Genomic DNA, 16105 nt, shown 5'->3' with positions numbered 1-16105 from the left:
CAGACAGGATATCAGTAAGGTTCCTTTCAGAGTATGCTGATGCAATTTACAGGCGCTCACTTGAAAAATGATCTGTGCCTAAAGACTAGAACACTCCCTGGGTCACACCAAAGCTCAAGAAAGGAAATAGGAGTAATATGCTAAATTACAGACCCATATTGGTAACATTGATTATTAGTAGGATTTTCAAACATTATGAATTACCTCAAAGGTAACAGTCTATCGACACACAGTTAGCACGGATTCGTAGTGAGTGCTACTGACATGTTTCTAGATTTCCAGAAGACTTTAGACACCATAGTGTCACAAGAGACTTTAAATAAAATTGTGCCCCCTGTCGGGTGCAACTGGATTCTCTCAGGAAAGTTACAGTACATAGTAGTTGATGAAAAATCATCAAGTAAAATAGAAGTGATATCCAGCATTCCCCAAGGAAGTGTTGTAGGTCCTCTGCTCTTTTTAATGTACAAAAATGGTTTAGGAAGTAATCTGAGTAGCCCTCCTAGATACTTTGCAGAAGATGCTGTCATTTACTGTCCAGTAAAGTCCTGAGAATATCAAAACCAGTTGCAAAATGACTTAGATGTGAGATCTGAATGGTGTGAAAAATGGCAGTTGTCTTTCGATATGGAAAAGTTTGAGGTCATTCACGAGTACAAAAAGATTCTCCAACAGAAAGAGGTTCCTACTCAATGGTCTGAAGATGACCATAGTAGTGGCCGAAACTGGTCACCTTGATAAATAAATCGTGATCAAGACTGTTTTTAATAGTGAAAAAAAAAAATAAAAAGGAATCTATTGAATTCTGATTGTATCATAAATCGCATAACTCTAAAGGCTGTCAATGTTGTTACCAACCTACAAGGGAGAAATGATCATCATAATAAAGTAAGAGAAATCCTACTCCATACAGAAAGACTTAAGTGTTCATTTTTCCTATGTGCTGTTAGTGTGGAACAGTAGAGAAATAGTGTGAAGGTGGTTCGAAGAACCCTCTGTCAGGCACTTATTTGTGAATTGCAGAGTAGTTATGTAGATGTAGAAATGTTACCCATTGCAGCTGGCACATTTAATATATGAGACAGAATGAATAAAAGTGGTAACTTATTGTCTCTGTTGTTTGACTTGTCTGTCAAGTACGCAGTCAATGAAGAGAGAAAATTTCAAGAGGAAAGAAGGAACAGGCACCAGTTATGGTTCAGAGATGATATAGTCCATCTGGATAAGAGTAAGGAAGGCTTTGAAGAACTGTTGATTACAATTGACAATTCACACCAGAATTTGGACAGAAGATAATAAAAACAAAGATTAAAATATAGATCAGCAGGATGGAAAATAATTTGTTTAATAGTGAAACAAGGGTAGACACAATAATACTGAAAGATTACACACTATCTGATCAGAAGTATCCAGACACCTATTAGTGGATATTAATATGAGATGTGTCCACTCTTCTCCTTTTTGATGGTTTTAACCCTGTTGGGGTCACTTTCAGTGAGGTGTCTGAATGTAGAGGAATCGCAGCCCATTCTTCCTTGAGCCAAAACCAGACAAGATAATGATGTTGGATGCTGGGGTTTAGAGTGAAGTCGAAGGTTTAACTTACCCCAAGATGTTCCATTGAGTTCAGGTTGGGACACTAGGCAGGCCAGTCCATTTGAGGAATGTTATTTTCCACATCCCGTTTTCTCAAAGATGCTACTTTGTGTCATTGTCTCACAGGCACTGCTTTATGACACATGATCCTACCAATCATCGCCTCAAACTGTTCCTCAACTGCAGGCAGTACACAATAAAATAAAATGTGTTTATGTTTAATTGCTTTTAGCATTTTTGTAAGTGCAATAAGGGCACCACTCCTAAACCAAGAAAAATATATCTCCATATTGTAACAACAACTCTTGCACACTTCACTTGAGTTCTCCTTACTCATATCCTTCGATCGGGTTACTACAGGGTATAAGGTGATATGTCACTCCAAATCACTTGCTTCTAGTCACCCATTGCCCAGTGGTATTGCTCTTTCCACTACATCAAATGTCACTTAGCTTTGATGAGTGAAGTGTGTGGCTTAAGAGGACCTGCCCAGTCATGATATCCCCTTGTTTTATTTCCTACACATAGTTGTTGTGCTAGCTGGACTGCTGGGAGCACTTTGGAACTCACGAGTCATCCTTCCACTGATTTCATGCCATTTTTTACAACCACCTTCAGCAATGCTCGGCAGTCCTTGTCCATCAGTAAAAGACTGCACCAGGCCATTGACCCACAGAGTATTGTTATAGAAGTACATGAGGTCTGCCTGATCTTGGTTTAGCCATGTTTGTTTCTTTATGTTTCTGTTTCACAGTTGCTTCAACAGTCGAATGGGGCAGCTTTAGAAGTGCTGAAATGTCCCTATTGATATGCTACTCAGGTGACATTCAGCGACCAGTCCACATTCAAAGTCAACTGAGCTCTCGTGACTGATCCACCATGCTTCTTTACAAACAACACAACACTGCCCATCTCCTTTTTTCCTGCAGGTCCCCCTCTCAAGTCATCTAGTGATCAATTCCACATTAAATACTGATTTCCAGAAAAATTTGCTCAGATACTGTTTTATATAAGAAGCATGACTGCTGAATATGCCTTAAGTAAGGTAAAGAGAAGCTTAAGATTGGCACGAAATAAAAAAAAGCTTTCTCATCAAAAGAGCTCTACTGGTATCAAATAATCACATGGAAATTGAGGAAGGTGTTTCTGAAGAAATGAGTCTGCAATACAACATTGTATGAGAGGGAAATATGAATTGTTGGGAAATCAAGAAACAAAAAGTTGCAGTTTTCAGAAGTGAAGCACAGAAGGATGTTAAGTGTACCATCCTTTGAACTAATCTTTGTGGCTTTTGGGTGTTAATTCTGTTGTTCCTTATATTCAGAGTGGTTAATGTTGTATCTAAATGCAGAATTATTATAGTTTGTAATGTTATGTACATCATTCACTACAAGAAAATTATTATAAATATTCTGTTAATATGATAAGACTGCACTAACCCTCATGTTTTTCCTTTTCTTTTTCTAGATGTTCGAAAGAGAATTGAAGAAGAAAGTTAAAGATGTCATATTAACTTTTGAAAAACCAACATCTCTTTCATTACCAAGTGGCGAGAGGCTGTCGGATTATTGGTCTCTTGTATGATTATCGGGTGTTCTGGACAGGGTGACTTTTGTGACATTGCCCGTGAGGACATGAAGTATATATAATAGAACCTTGACAAGCATTCCAAGATTTTTTTTTTTTTGTCTTACACACAACGAATTTGAGATTGCTAATGTGTATTGCTAAAAACTTTGGCTGCACTTTGATCTGCTTTTGTATGCTTGTATATATAACTTAAGTAACAGATGTTCTGTATTATATTAAAGCTTCTCATTCACTTACACTTGTGATTCCCATTTTCCTAGAGAATGATCACCAATCCATTGGTATTATTTTTTTAATAATTGTAAAATGTTAACTGAAATGATTTGATAAGTTTCAGAGGTATATAGTTTTGCTATTACTCTAAAAATATAAGAACTGTACATGTGTTTATTTTAGAATTTTACTGGAGTTATCAATAATATGTGAAACTGTGCCACTGATATGTTTGATGACAACTCATTGGCACTGAACTGACTAGTATTAAATGTGCTATTGATATGTTAACCAAAACACCACGTATTTTAAACAAGTGAAACTATTTCTTTGAGTTTAAAGTGTAAATGGAATAATGTGTAAAACATGTAATAAATTATATAACATTTTATATATTATAAAAGCACAGAATTCCTGTAACACTGCACATAAAATTTGCTAAGCATTTAACTATTTTGCAGCTGGGAGTAATCACAGCAAGGCACAAAAACTGAAATAAAATGTTTTACATGTTAGAAGCCTTAGAGTTGCATGACTTTGCAACCAATTTGTTAACATACAAGTAACCTGACAATGTCTCGGATCAGTCAGATGAAAAATGGTTACAGCATATAGATTTTGTAAGATTGTGATTTGTACAGTTGGTCATTATTAATATTTAGTTGAAGAACGGTATAGTGCCAAGAATAGTGGTTTGAGTATAAAGTGTCAGGTACAAAACTATGGATATTCCCTTCAGTCGTGTTGGACAACTACATGACCCATTTGTGGTTCCAAATGATGTTGACATTGGCGGATTTAACCCTGTAAGTTATGTGGCAATAAGGTCAGATCCCTACTAAAATTCCAAATTTTACATAGTAATCCGTGTAAACCCTTCTTTGTTATTCATATGCTATGTACCAACTTTTTCTTGAGCATGAAAGATGGTTCCTGTCACATAATATGCCACAGATACTTTTTTTTCTTTCTCCCCTCCTCCTCTTCACCATTTTGTGGCATGGGTTCTAAATGTGTCACCTTACATAGGGCCATAAAATCTCAAGAAAAGCCTCCACAGTTCTGTTGCCACTTTGTCAATACATCCAACTCCATCATCCATAAATATATATCCATTAAGCTGCATAAGCTATACAGTCTCTGTATGATCCAATTCCTTGAGATATAGTAGATGGGACAGGTTGAAAGATGAGTCTGTGGTAACAATGCATACCAACAAAGAAACAGAAATCAGTACTACAGAAACCAAGCCTGGGGCTGAATCTTTAATGTCATCCAAAATTCTTCTATCGTGGAGAAAATGAACATCAGTCCTAAGTCTCCATCATAAAGACTTAGATCTGGAGAACCCCTTGCAGATTAGTTTCTTAGTTTTTCTCAAAATGAGAATATATTTGATTCTGATATGAACTGTAGGTCTTTATCAGGAATTAATGCACGGTACAAACCAAAAGGGACTGACAGTAGTTTCAACACTAAAACACAGTATATAAATACAGTTACCTAACACATGGAAATGGAAACACACAAAAGTTGAAGCTGAGCAGCTAATTGCAGTGAGGGCAGTATTAAACATGGAGCTCAGTCAGGTGACACACAGGCAAACAGAACAGAAATTTTGAATCGTGCAGCTATATATTAAAAGAATGAAGTCAGTGTGATTCAATGCCGAGAAAGATGAAATGACTATTTTACATTTAAAACGTTAGAATAAAAATGAGAAAACTGATAAGTCTTATAGGAATTTCTAGTAGAATAAAAATACGTTAGGATTAAAGGAGATGACTCACCAAAACAGAGAAGAATTGAGTTGTCAATGAGAACACACAAAAAAGAATGAAAACTAGCCTTTGGAGTTATCCTTTGATGCGCTAGAGTAAAATACACAACCCTCCCCCCCCACACACACACACACACACACACACACACACACTTCTGGCCCTACATGGTGCCAGCTAGACTAACAGTGCCAACACTGTTTTGCAGCAGGTAGACTAGTTGTATTGGGGGTAGTGTCGGATTGGGTGGGATGGGTAGAGGGAGAGGGTCTGGAAGAGGGTGGCTTGCAGCTTGGTGGGAGGATGCTGGTTTGCTAGCTAGGAATGCAGGAAGGAATGGTGGCACAGGTATGTGGGCTGGCATGACCGTAGCGGCCAGTAGGGGAAGCTGCACGTGCTGAAGGTGATGTAGGAACATGAATGTGGAGGGAGTGACAGGACAGAGGAAGGGTAAACTGTTGGGTGGAGAGTGCGGGGCAATGGCCATTCATACTGGTGGATAGCTAGGCATCACCTTCCTGGACATTGACCTCCACCTCTGTGATGGCTCCATCCACAACTCTGTTCACATTAAATCCATGAACCAACTACAATGCCTACATTTTGATAGCTGCCATCTCACCCAGACCAAAAAATCCATCCCATACAGCCCAGACACCCGCAGACAATGATTTGCAGTGATGAGAACTCTCATGCCACTATAGAGCAATACCCCTCAAAGCTAGCCCACAAACAGATTTCTTGTGCCATATCCTCACACACCCCTAATCCTTCTACCACCTCCCAAGAATCAGCTGCAATGGAGTGCCCCCATCACCTCATATCACTGCGGACTGTAACAATTGAATTATATCCTTCACCAGGAGTTTGATGATCTCTCATCCTGCCCTGAAATTAGGGACATCTTACCCAAGATCCTTCCTATCCATCCTAAAGTGGTGTTCCATCATGCACCCAACCTACACATCATCCTAGTCTATCCCTATGCCACTTGCACTCCCAGCCTGTTGCCACAAGGATCATATCCCTGTGGCGGACCAAGTTGGAAGACCTGCCCGATCCACTCACTCAGCACCTCCTACTTCAGTTGTGTCAGAGGTCTATCCTACCCCATCAGAGGCTGGCCACCTGTGAAAGCAGTCAAGTCATATACCATCTCTACTGCAAACAGTTTGTGTTGGTATGACTCCCAGGCAACTGTCCACCACCATGAATGGCCATCACCATACTGTTGTCAAGAACAAAGTCAACCACTCAGTGGCACAACTTGCAGCTGAGCACAATATGCTCAATTTCAGTGGCTGCTTCACAACCTGAGTTATCTGGATCCTCCCTTCACCACTAGCCTCTCTGAACTACACAGATGGGGATTATCTTTGAATCTCATTCTGGCCTCAATCTCAGGAAACCCACTGTCTCTGCATCCCCCACCCAACAGTTTCCTCTTCCTCTGTCCTGTCCCCCCACCCATTTCACATCTGCATATCATCTTCAGAGTGTGCCACTTCCCACTGGCTGCTACAGTCATGCTAGCCCATATACCGGCAACCCCTCCCTCCTGCATTCCTAGTGGGAAAACCGGCTGCCTCTCTCCGTGGCACCCACCACAGTCCATCTCTCTGCCTCCCTCTCCCTCCACCCACCCCACCCAACACTACACCCACTATGACAGCTCACCAGCCTCAAAATAGCATTGGTACTGATAATCTGGCTGACACCATACAGGGGCAGAGACATGCGTGTGTTTGTGTATTTTACTCTAGCTCATCAAAGGACAACTCCGATAGCTAGCAAGTTTCTTTCTTCTGGGTGTACTTATCAACAACTCAATGCTTTGCTTCTGTTTTTTGGTGAGTGGTCTCCTTCAAGAGTGCCCATACCTGGGGCAAGAAAGGGGCATGCTCCCTCCCCCCCAACCCCGGCTCTCAGGGAAAGGAACAAAATATAGTATAGGCAGGTATTTTTCTTTTGAGAAAATGATTTAAAAGTCAAAATAACACAGATTTTTAACAGGGTCAGAACTGGAACTTTTTATAGTTGCTTGTAAGTCACCACTCGTCTTGCAAAATATTAAATATACTCCATACCCCTCGCCCCTCCCCTGGTCTTGGTCGTGCCTACAAACTATCATATGGGCACTCTTGATCTCTCTTAATTCTAAAGTATCTATAAAGATGAAACTGAACTATTCATAATATAGTGTAAAATGAACCAGATAAAACAAACCAGAATGCCTGTATTATCTTTCAGTGCAGAAATGTTGTAAGTCCATTCAATTATATTATTAGGATGCAGTGTATTGAAATGGTGATATTGTTGATATATGAATATTTAGAATTGTTTTTATAATTGTAAATAACTAAAATGCATTGCAAAGTGTGAAAGCTATTTGTATAAAGAGAATACATGCTTTTTAGCTGATCCAGCTCACTTTAGTTGCATTTTCCATGGTTTGTCCCAAATGATCCTAGGCAAATGCTATGCTCTGAAGGATTATGGCCAACTGTGTCCACTTTTATTACACATTTGTGAAATGATGTAAATTGTTACACTTCATTTTCCAATATTATTGGTGCTATTTTCATTCTTACAATTTATAGTTCCACGTTTTATAATTTTGTTTTGTTTTCTTTCAGTATTTTCTGTGTATTTTATATTGTATCATATTAAATGCTCTAACATGGATGCCCAATTGCATAAATAACGAAATAAAGTCTGATAACTATTTGAGTATAATGTAAATTCTCTCTTCTTATATGTAAATGAAACTAACTGATGGTATCAACAAATTATAATCTTTTTTAAATTTTAATTTTGGTCTGAGCAGCTCTTTACAACGGAGTTACAATAAATTAAGGGAGCAAACATGTTCTTATAGAACTATATTCAGAGACTGGACAAAATAATATAAATACTTATGTGAAAATGTGGCGTGGAGAGCTGCATCAAGCCAGTCTGGGGACTGAAGACCACAACAACAACAACAACAACATGTGAAAACTCATATCTGAAATTTGGCTTTTTTTCCCCTAATCCAATAACAATGCAGGATTTTGTCTTCCCCTTTTATTATAACATCTCAAAAAGTGTTCTGAGCCACACAGTAGCGTTCAGCTGATCTGCTGTATCTGCTGTGATATTACACACTTCCAAATATTGCATATTGTTGACACCTGTTAGTTGTGCAACTTAAGGTATCCTGAGCTATTGTTTCTCTAGTGACATAACAGAACTTGAAATTCATTAGAAATAGTCAGCTATAGTTAGGCTTGGATAGGGACTGGAGGATATTAAAAAGCATAGTTAATTTTCATGAGAAGATCAATACCCTGAGATCAATTTCTGAGTTTAATATCTAACTAGAAAGTAAAGTATCCCATAGTTCAAAATAAGAAGGTGCCCAGGTAGCACTGAGCAAAGGAAGTTGATAATTTACAAAAAAGCAAACTTGAACAACAGAAAACAAAAAGAAACATGAGAGATCATCCTGATCCAATAGAATAACTTGTCACTCATTCAGTATAGCTCCAGGAAGGTGCAGGATCAGAATCAGTTGCACTCACAATTGGTGGTTCCACTGGCATAGACATGGTCCTGATGCAAGGTATTGGAGACTCATCATATGGCACTCAGATTCACGGTCCGTTTCAGACTCGAGAGAGCTGCAGACGGCAGTCCTGTAAGGGCCACGCATGTATGGATGCAAGGAAGTAGCTGGTATAACATGGCTTCTCAGATGTGAGATAGTGCTAGCTGTGTCATTTGATCGTGGCACCCTTGTTATTGCAGCAGATGTTTCAGTCCAGTGGAGCTGCGTCAGCTGCAGGTGTCTGGCAGGGTGGCAACCTGCAGGGCAGTGGTGTGTGGGATGTATGCTGAGTCATCAGGCACCAGCCATACACTATGAACTCCCCTTCGGAAGGAGATAGCTTTGCTATCTCAATGTGTAGACGGAAGCCGTGGTGAAAGCAACAGCCAAGAACCCAGCAGTCTTCTTCTCCACAGAGGAGACAGCACAATCAACTGGGAGAATCAGACTGGACAACAGGATTGCCAATGAAGAGAAGAGGCCAGTGTTCTGCTGAGAAGAGAGGATCCTTGAGGACGGAGGAGATGGCTGGGGCAACGACCAGTGCTCTACATCACAGAGCGGCAGTGAGAAGAGGGCACATTTTACACCACGACAATGCCTGTTGGGAAGAAAACATGTTGCATGCGAGAAAGCAGACGGCTGGGAGTCGATGTAGATGGCCGGGAACATGTGTGAAACACTAGCAACACAAAGGAAGGAGAATGGTGAGTGACCCATGTGGGCATGCAGATGGTGCCAGTGACCAGTGCATTGTTCGTGATGGCCGTGGAGCACACAGGCAGGCCAGCAGTGGATGTGGACTGCATCACTGGAGTCAGCAGCAAGTGTGCCGACGGCACTGGAGTAAGCGACGGGAGAAGCTTGGCATGGGGCCTCAAGGTTTGCAGGAAAAAGCAGGTGAAGGTTGTCTGAGAGTAGGCCTGGAAAAACTGAATACTTAGAGAGTCATCATCAAGAGGCACACGCAGGCATCCAAAGGCGTGGCCAAGCCTTGTGGTATAAATTCCACACGCCATGTGTGGGAGAAAATGGAATTCTACGAGGCTGCCAGCGAAGGCCTTGAGGAAAGACAAGTGATGAGTCAGCACGCCGTACAGGACCCCACTGAAGGCCGAGTGAAGGGAGACCCATCAGGAGGTGGCAAGCCCCTTAGCTGCGAAAACAGAAGAAGGATGAGCCATGGTGGGAGCGAAAGAGAAAGAAAGGCCACATAATGGGTGGGCACCGAGGGCACTAGGAGGCCAGGAGTTAGACAGAGAGGGATGCCAATTGGGCTGGTTGCAGTGCAGGAGCCAGTGACATCAGAGGCGATGGCAATGAGGTTCTCCGGGAAGGTGCCATGAGCATGAGAGCCAGCACTGTTGCATCAGGTGGTTACCCCATTGGGTGGAGGGGCCACATCACGAGGAGGTGCAGGAACAGACTGATGCTCTGCACTGGGATGTTCCAGAGTGGGGGCAGGAGCTGCATAGAGAGGCACCAGAATGGGCACTTGAGCTGCATTGGGAGGGTCAGAGCAGGTGTAGAAGCCACATTGGGAGGTGCCAGGTTAGGCTTGGGAGTCGCAGCGGAAAGTGGCAGAGCAGGTGTAGGTCGGTGGCCAGGGCCAAGGCGGCCAGTCGAGAAGCATCCAGAAAAGTAGGTCAGGTGGTCCAGCGCAGCAAGGAACGCAGGCCAAGAATCCACAACCCCGTCGAAGTTGGATGGAATCGGGGATAATGACATGTCAAGCTTTGCCAGGAGAGTGTCAGGACAGGTGAGGTGCCAACGTAGAAGCTCTGAGATGCACAGAAAGTGCCTAGTACAAAGCAGAAGTGGTAATGTCGTTACTGTAGCACCCGTCTGAAGCAACTGCTGACCCTGCAACTCAAAAAGCTGCAGAAGCAAAAGTTCTGGTGCAGAAGAAGCCTTCACAAAAGACTAAGTGAAAAGAGACCAGAAGGGCATCAGCCAAATGTGTGTGGAAGCGCACAATGCGGAGAGAGGGCTATTTGGTTGAGTGTTGAGCACAGACACTGGAACAAAGTTCTGAAGAAAAGGAGTCATGAAAAGTTTACCCTTGTCGCAATTGAAGCATCCTGTTGTGGGATGGTGCGTGCAGTAAAAAAGAAGGTGCCCATGTATTATTGAGAATGGAAGTTTATTTTTACAAGAAAGTAAACAAAAAATATGAACAACAGAAGTCAGATTCACCACGAAAGAAACATAAGAGATCATCGTGATCTAAATAGAATAACTGCAACTCATTCAATAAAGTTCCAGGAACGCGTGAGAGAAAGCACACAGTCTGTCACCATAAATTACTCTGCTGCAGACAAGGTCGGAATTGGTTGCAGTCACAGTTGGTGGCTGCACTAGCATAATCCTGGACCTGGTGCATGCTATCAGAGACTCGCCGTATGCCACTCATGTTCACAGTCGGTTTCTGTCCCTGTTCCACTAAGAGTGTTAGCATTAATACTGCGCAGACAAAGGTGTATCTTGGCCATCTTAGTTAGCCTGATGCTATTCAGCGCAAAGTGAAGATTTTAAGGCAAAAGGTCGAGACCATGCCAGTAAAGGAGTGATTAAACCTTCAGCTTCTCCATATGCCTCACCTATATTTTTGATGACTAAGGGACAGTGCAAAGAATTTAGACTGGTTTTCATTATAGGATCCTCAATGAAAAGAATCATTTCCCCTTCCGGATCTCCATAACTGTTTTACTTGGTTTGCTGAAGCCTCCTATTTTTGTACTTGATTTAAATAAGGCTTGTTATCAGATACCCTTGAGTAAGGATTCCAAGTCCGTTACAGCCTTCTGTACAGACTGGGATTTGTATGAACTCAGACGTGTACCCTTTGGCCTAGCCACTGGAGCTGCCATGCTTTCATAGCTTTTATACCATGTTTTGAGGGATTTAAAGTTCAATTGTGTTTCTAATTATCTTGATAATGTTGTGTATAGTCAGTCCTTTGCTGACCATCTTTTGCATCTTCAATAGGTCTTATTGAGGCTTCGATGTGCTGGTTTCCTAGACCGACAAGTGTAATTCTAGGGTAGCCACAGTCCTTTTACAAGAAGATGCAGGTGAGAAACGACCTATTGCCTTTGCCTCGCGAAGGTTGGTGGGACCTGAACTTAAGTATTTGGTGTAAGAGTGAGAGGCTCTGGCTGTTCTGTTCACCATTGAAAAGTTTAATTTTTATCTTGAACACAGAGAATTTGACCAAGAGACTGATAGCCAGGCCTTAAGTTGGGTTTTGGCTTGCCTAAGAAAGACAGGCAGGATTTGCAAGGTGGACGATCCTTATATCTGCCTTTCATTTCAAGGTTTACCATATCAGGGGTTCAGATAACCTCATGGCCAATGTGCTCAGCAGCATGTTTGAGGAGGGTGCCCACAAATCCAGGAAGTGTTGTTCAGCCATCAGATCTTCTGGTTTTAACATCCTAACTGAGATACCTCAATTATTTTCTGATCTCAGGAATCAGCAGGCTCAAGAACCTCATTTAGGTCGTATTAGAAGGTGGTTGTGAGAAACTTCTCAGTTATTCCTCGAGAAAGGGTATTATACTCCTCTCCGGGGGACACCACCTTGACAGAGCTCACACCAGTACATGTCTTATTTTTTGTTATAGCCCACAGTAAATATTATTATTATTATTATCTTTACTTTCTCAGACGTTAAGTCTGGTTAAGAATGGAGTGACGCGGACCTTGATCAAGCGTCACTTCCTATTAACTGTACGGTATGTGTTATATTGCATTTAGGAACTTTCGGGTAATTGAACATGTATCAATAATTACGGATTTCTGTAGTTGTATATATGTGTTTGGATGTAGCTGTATTGCTTTGATGTAGTGGTGGATATTGTGTGGTATGACTCCTGTAGTTGATACTATAATTGATATGATGTCAACTTTATCCTGATGCCACATGTCCTTGACTTCCTCAGCCAGTTGGATGTATTTTTCTATTTTTTCTCCTGTTTTCTTTTGTATATTTGTTGTATTGGGTATGGATATTTCGATTAGTTGTGTTAATTTCTTCTTTTTATTGGTGAGTATGATGTCAGGTTTGTTATGTGGCGTTGTTTTATCTGTTATAATGGTTCTGTTCCAGTATAATTTGTATTCATCATTCTCCAGTACATTTTGTGGTGCATACTTGTATGTAGGAACTTGTTGTTTTAAAAGTTTATGTTGTAAGGCAAGCTGTTGATGTATTATTTTTGCGACATTGTCATGTCTTCTGGGGTATTCTGTATTTGCTAGTATTGTACATCCGCTTGTGATGTGATCTACTGTTTCTATTTGTTGTTTACAAAGTCTGCATTTATCTGTTGTGGTATTGGGATCTTTAATAATATGCTTGCTGTAATACCTGGTGTTTATTGTTTGATCCTGTATTGCAATCATGAATCCTTCTGTCTCACTGTATATATTGCCTTTTCTTAGCCATGTGTTGGATGCGTCTTGATCGATGTGTGGCTGTGTTAGATGATACGGGTGCTTGCCATGAAGTGTTTTCTTTTTCCAATTTACTTTCTTCGTATCTGTTGATGTTATGTGGTCTAAAGGGTTGTAGAGGTGGTTATGAAATTGTTATTATTATTATTATTATTATTATCATTATTATTACACAAAAGCATCTCTCATATTACTAATGAAAGTACTAACAGAAGGTCAATTTGGTTTTCAGAAAGGCTTTTCAGCAGAAAATGCTATATATGCTTTCACTGATCAAATATTAAATACACTGAATAACCGAACACTACCTATTGGGATATTTTGTGATCTCTCAAAGGCTTTTTATTGTGTGAACCACGAAATTCTTCTAGATAAGCTTAAGTATTGTGGTATGAGTGGGACAGTTCACAAATGGTTTAATTCATACTTAACTGGAAGATTGCAGAGGGTTGAAATTAACAGTACAAATAGTCTGCAAAAATCATCAGAGTCCTCTAACTGGGGAGGTATCAAGAATAGTGTCCTACAGGGTTTAGTCTTGGGTCCCTTATTATTCTAAATATACAGTAACGACTTGCCACTCTGTATTCATAAGGATTCAAAACTAGTTCTTTTTGCTGATGATACAAGTATTGTAATCACACCCAACAAGCAAGAATCAGCTGAGGAAATTGTAAATAATGACTTTCAGAAAATTATTAAGTGGTTCTCTGCAACTGGACTCTCACTAAATTTTGAGAAAAGACAATTTATACAATTCTGTACAGTATATGGCATAACATTGATAAATATAGACTATGAACAGAAGTCTGTTGCTAAGGCAGAATGTTCAAAATTACTGGGTGTGTGCATTGGTGAGAAATTGAACTGGGAGAAACACATCGATGATCTGCTGAAACGGTTAGGTTCAGCTTCTTATGCTATTAATGTTATTGCCAATTTTGGCGAGAAAAATGTCAGTAAATTAGCTTACTATGCCTATTTTCATTCATCGCTTTCATATGGCAGCATATTTTGGGACAATTCGTCATTAAGAGAGAAAGTATTTATTGCACAAAAGTGTGTAATCAGAATAATAGGTGGAGCCCACCCAAGATCACCTTGCAGACATTCATTTAAGGAACTCGAGATATTCACAGTACCTTTGCAATACATATATTCTCTTATGAAATTTGGCATTAATAATCCTTCACTATTCTGGATTAAATCTCACTTTGGCACAAAAAGGGCTGAATTATGCTGCCACAAAAATCTTTGGCCATTTTCCGAATAGTATTAAAAATCTGACAGATAGCCAATCAACATTTAAAAGCAAATTAAAAGAATTTCTGAATGACAACTCCTTCTACTCAATAGAATAATTCTTAGATATGAAGTAGTAACTGTAAAAAAATTAATTAATTAATTATTTTGTGTAAAGAAAACTTATGTGAAAATGACATGTTCCGCAGCATTACAAAATCTCGTATTCATGATCTATGGGACAAGGATTAATGCATGTAATGTCACATATTTTGCATAACACATGATATACTGTACGCCTTATACGCATTGTTCTTATTCTTGTTGATGGCTTTTTACACAGTTTCACACGGGGACGCTATATCGTGATAGAGACAACAGCCACAGACACAGCAGAAGGTACATGGTCAACAAAATCAGTGCAGTGGGTACTACATTAACAAAACATAAAGTACTGAACTACTGTGACTAAAAAACAGTTCTAGTTGCTTAAATCTATACTTCACCACAGCCAGCTTCAGCAGTTATACCATTCTCAGATACAATTTCGCACAAGACTTTTGTTGTGTGAAATGCAATATTTTGAACATGGCTGCACTACAGCAACTGTTACAGAACAGCAGTTGCAATAGACAGCCAACCAGTTGCAATAAAAGGTGATTATTTTAAAAGACTGGTTTTATTGATGTGACAAGCCCTTGATTCTAGGGGCCTTTTACCTGTGGACATACGGACCATTGCTGATACATATCATGTAAAGAAAGCTTTACTGACCGATTGCTGATGTGAAGTTTGTTGTCCTTCTGAGGAAGACAGGCATAATACTGTTGAAACCATGGTAAAGATTATCTGAAAACCACCATTTATTGCAACTGGTTGGCTGTCTAGTACACCTTCTGCTGTGTGAAATACTTTCTGAATACTTTTGAATGGGTGCTTTCATTTATGACGAAAAATACTGTTGTGCAATTAAAGAATGGTGTTATGGATATCCTTCAACCTGCATGAATAAAGAATGTTAAGGACTCATATTGTCAACTTCATCTAAGCTAAGTCTGTTTGAAGAAAACACTTTAATGGTGAAACTTCCTGGCAGATTAAAACTGTGTGCTGGGCCGAGACTCGAACTCGGGACCTTTGCCTTCTGTAAAGTTTGGAAGGTAGGAGGCGAGGTACTGGCTGTGAGAACAGGGCATGAGTCATGCTTGGGTAGCTCAGATGGTAGAGCACTTGCCTGCAGTAGGCAAAGGTCCTGAGTTCGAGTCTCGGTCCGGCACACAGTTTTAATCTGCCAGGAAGTTTCATATCAGCGCACACTCCTCTGCAGAGTGAAAATCTCATTCTGCACTTTAATGGTGTAAGGAACACATATCCTGGACATGTTATTTGGTCTGGCAACCCTTCTTTTACACTGTTGACTCTACACATATATTCTTAGTGTTCTGTGGATTCTACCATGATAAACCCTAAGGACCTGAAACAACTGAAGGTAAACTAAATTTAATTTTCTATTATATCCTTCCTTTGTTTACAATTCTGATAAATAATCATTACAATTGCCAGATGATCTGATGTATTTCAGTAGGTCCTTTGGTCACAGTTACAGGAGAGATATTGTTAGGTGTGTGAAACCATTGTA

The 16105-nt window shown here is 40.3% G+C and overlaps 1 protein-coding gene across 1 annotated transcript in view; it reads left to right on the top strand.

Moving 5' to 3' along the window:
• The window catches only part of LOC126248115 (nucleolar complex protein 4 homolog A), a 151267-nt gene extending 144170 nt beyond the window's left edge, over positions 1-7097 (top strand). The window contains exon 10 of the mRNA XM_049948795.1: positions 3064-7097. Within this exon, the coding sequence (XP_049804752.1) occupies positions 3064-3180 (117 nt within the window). The 3' untranslated portion in view covers positions 3181-7097. The remainder of the gene's footprint in view (positions 1-3063) is intronic.
• Positions 7098-16105: the final 9008 nt, after the last annotated feature.

The sequence above is a fragment of the Schistocerca nitens genome, chromosome 1 (genome assembly GCF_023898315.1).
Source record: "Schistocerca nitens isolate TAMUIC-IGC-003100 chromosome 1, iqSchNite1.1, whole genome shotgun sequence".
In the NCBI taxonomy this organism is placed as follows: Eukaryota; Metazoa; Arthropoda; class Insecta; order Orthoptera; family Acrididae; genus Schistocerca; species Schistocerca nitens.
Note: the sequence above shows the minus strand (reverse complement) of the source record. Positions and strands in the feature narration are given on the sequence as shown.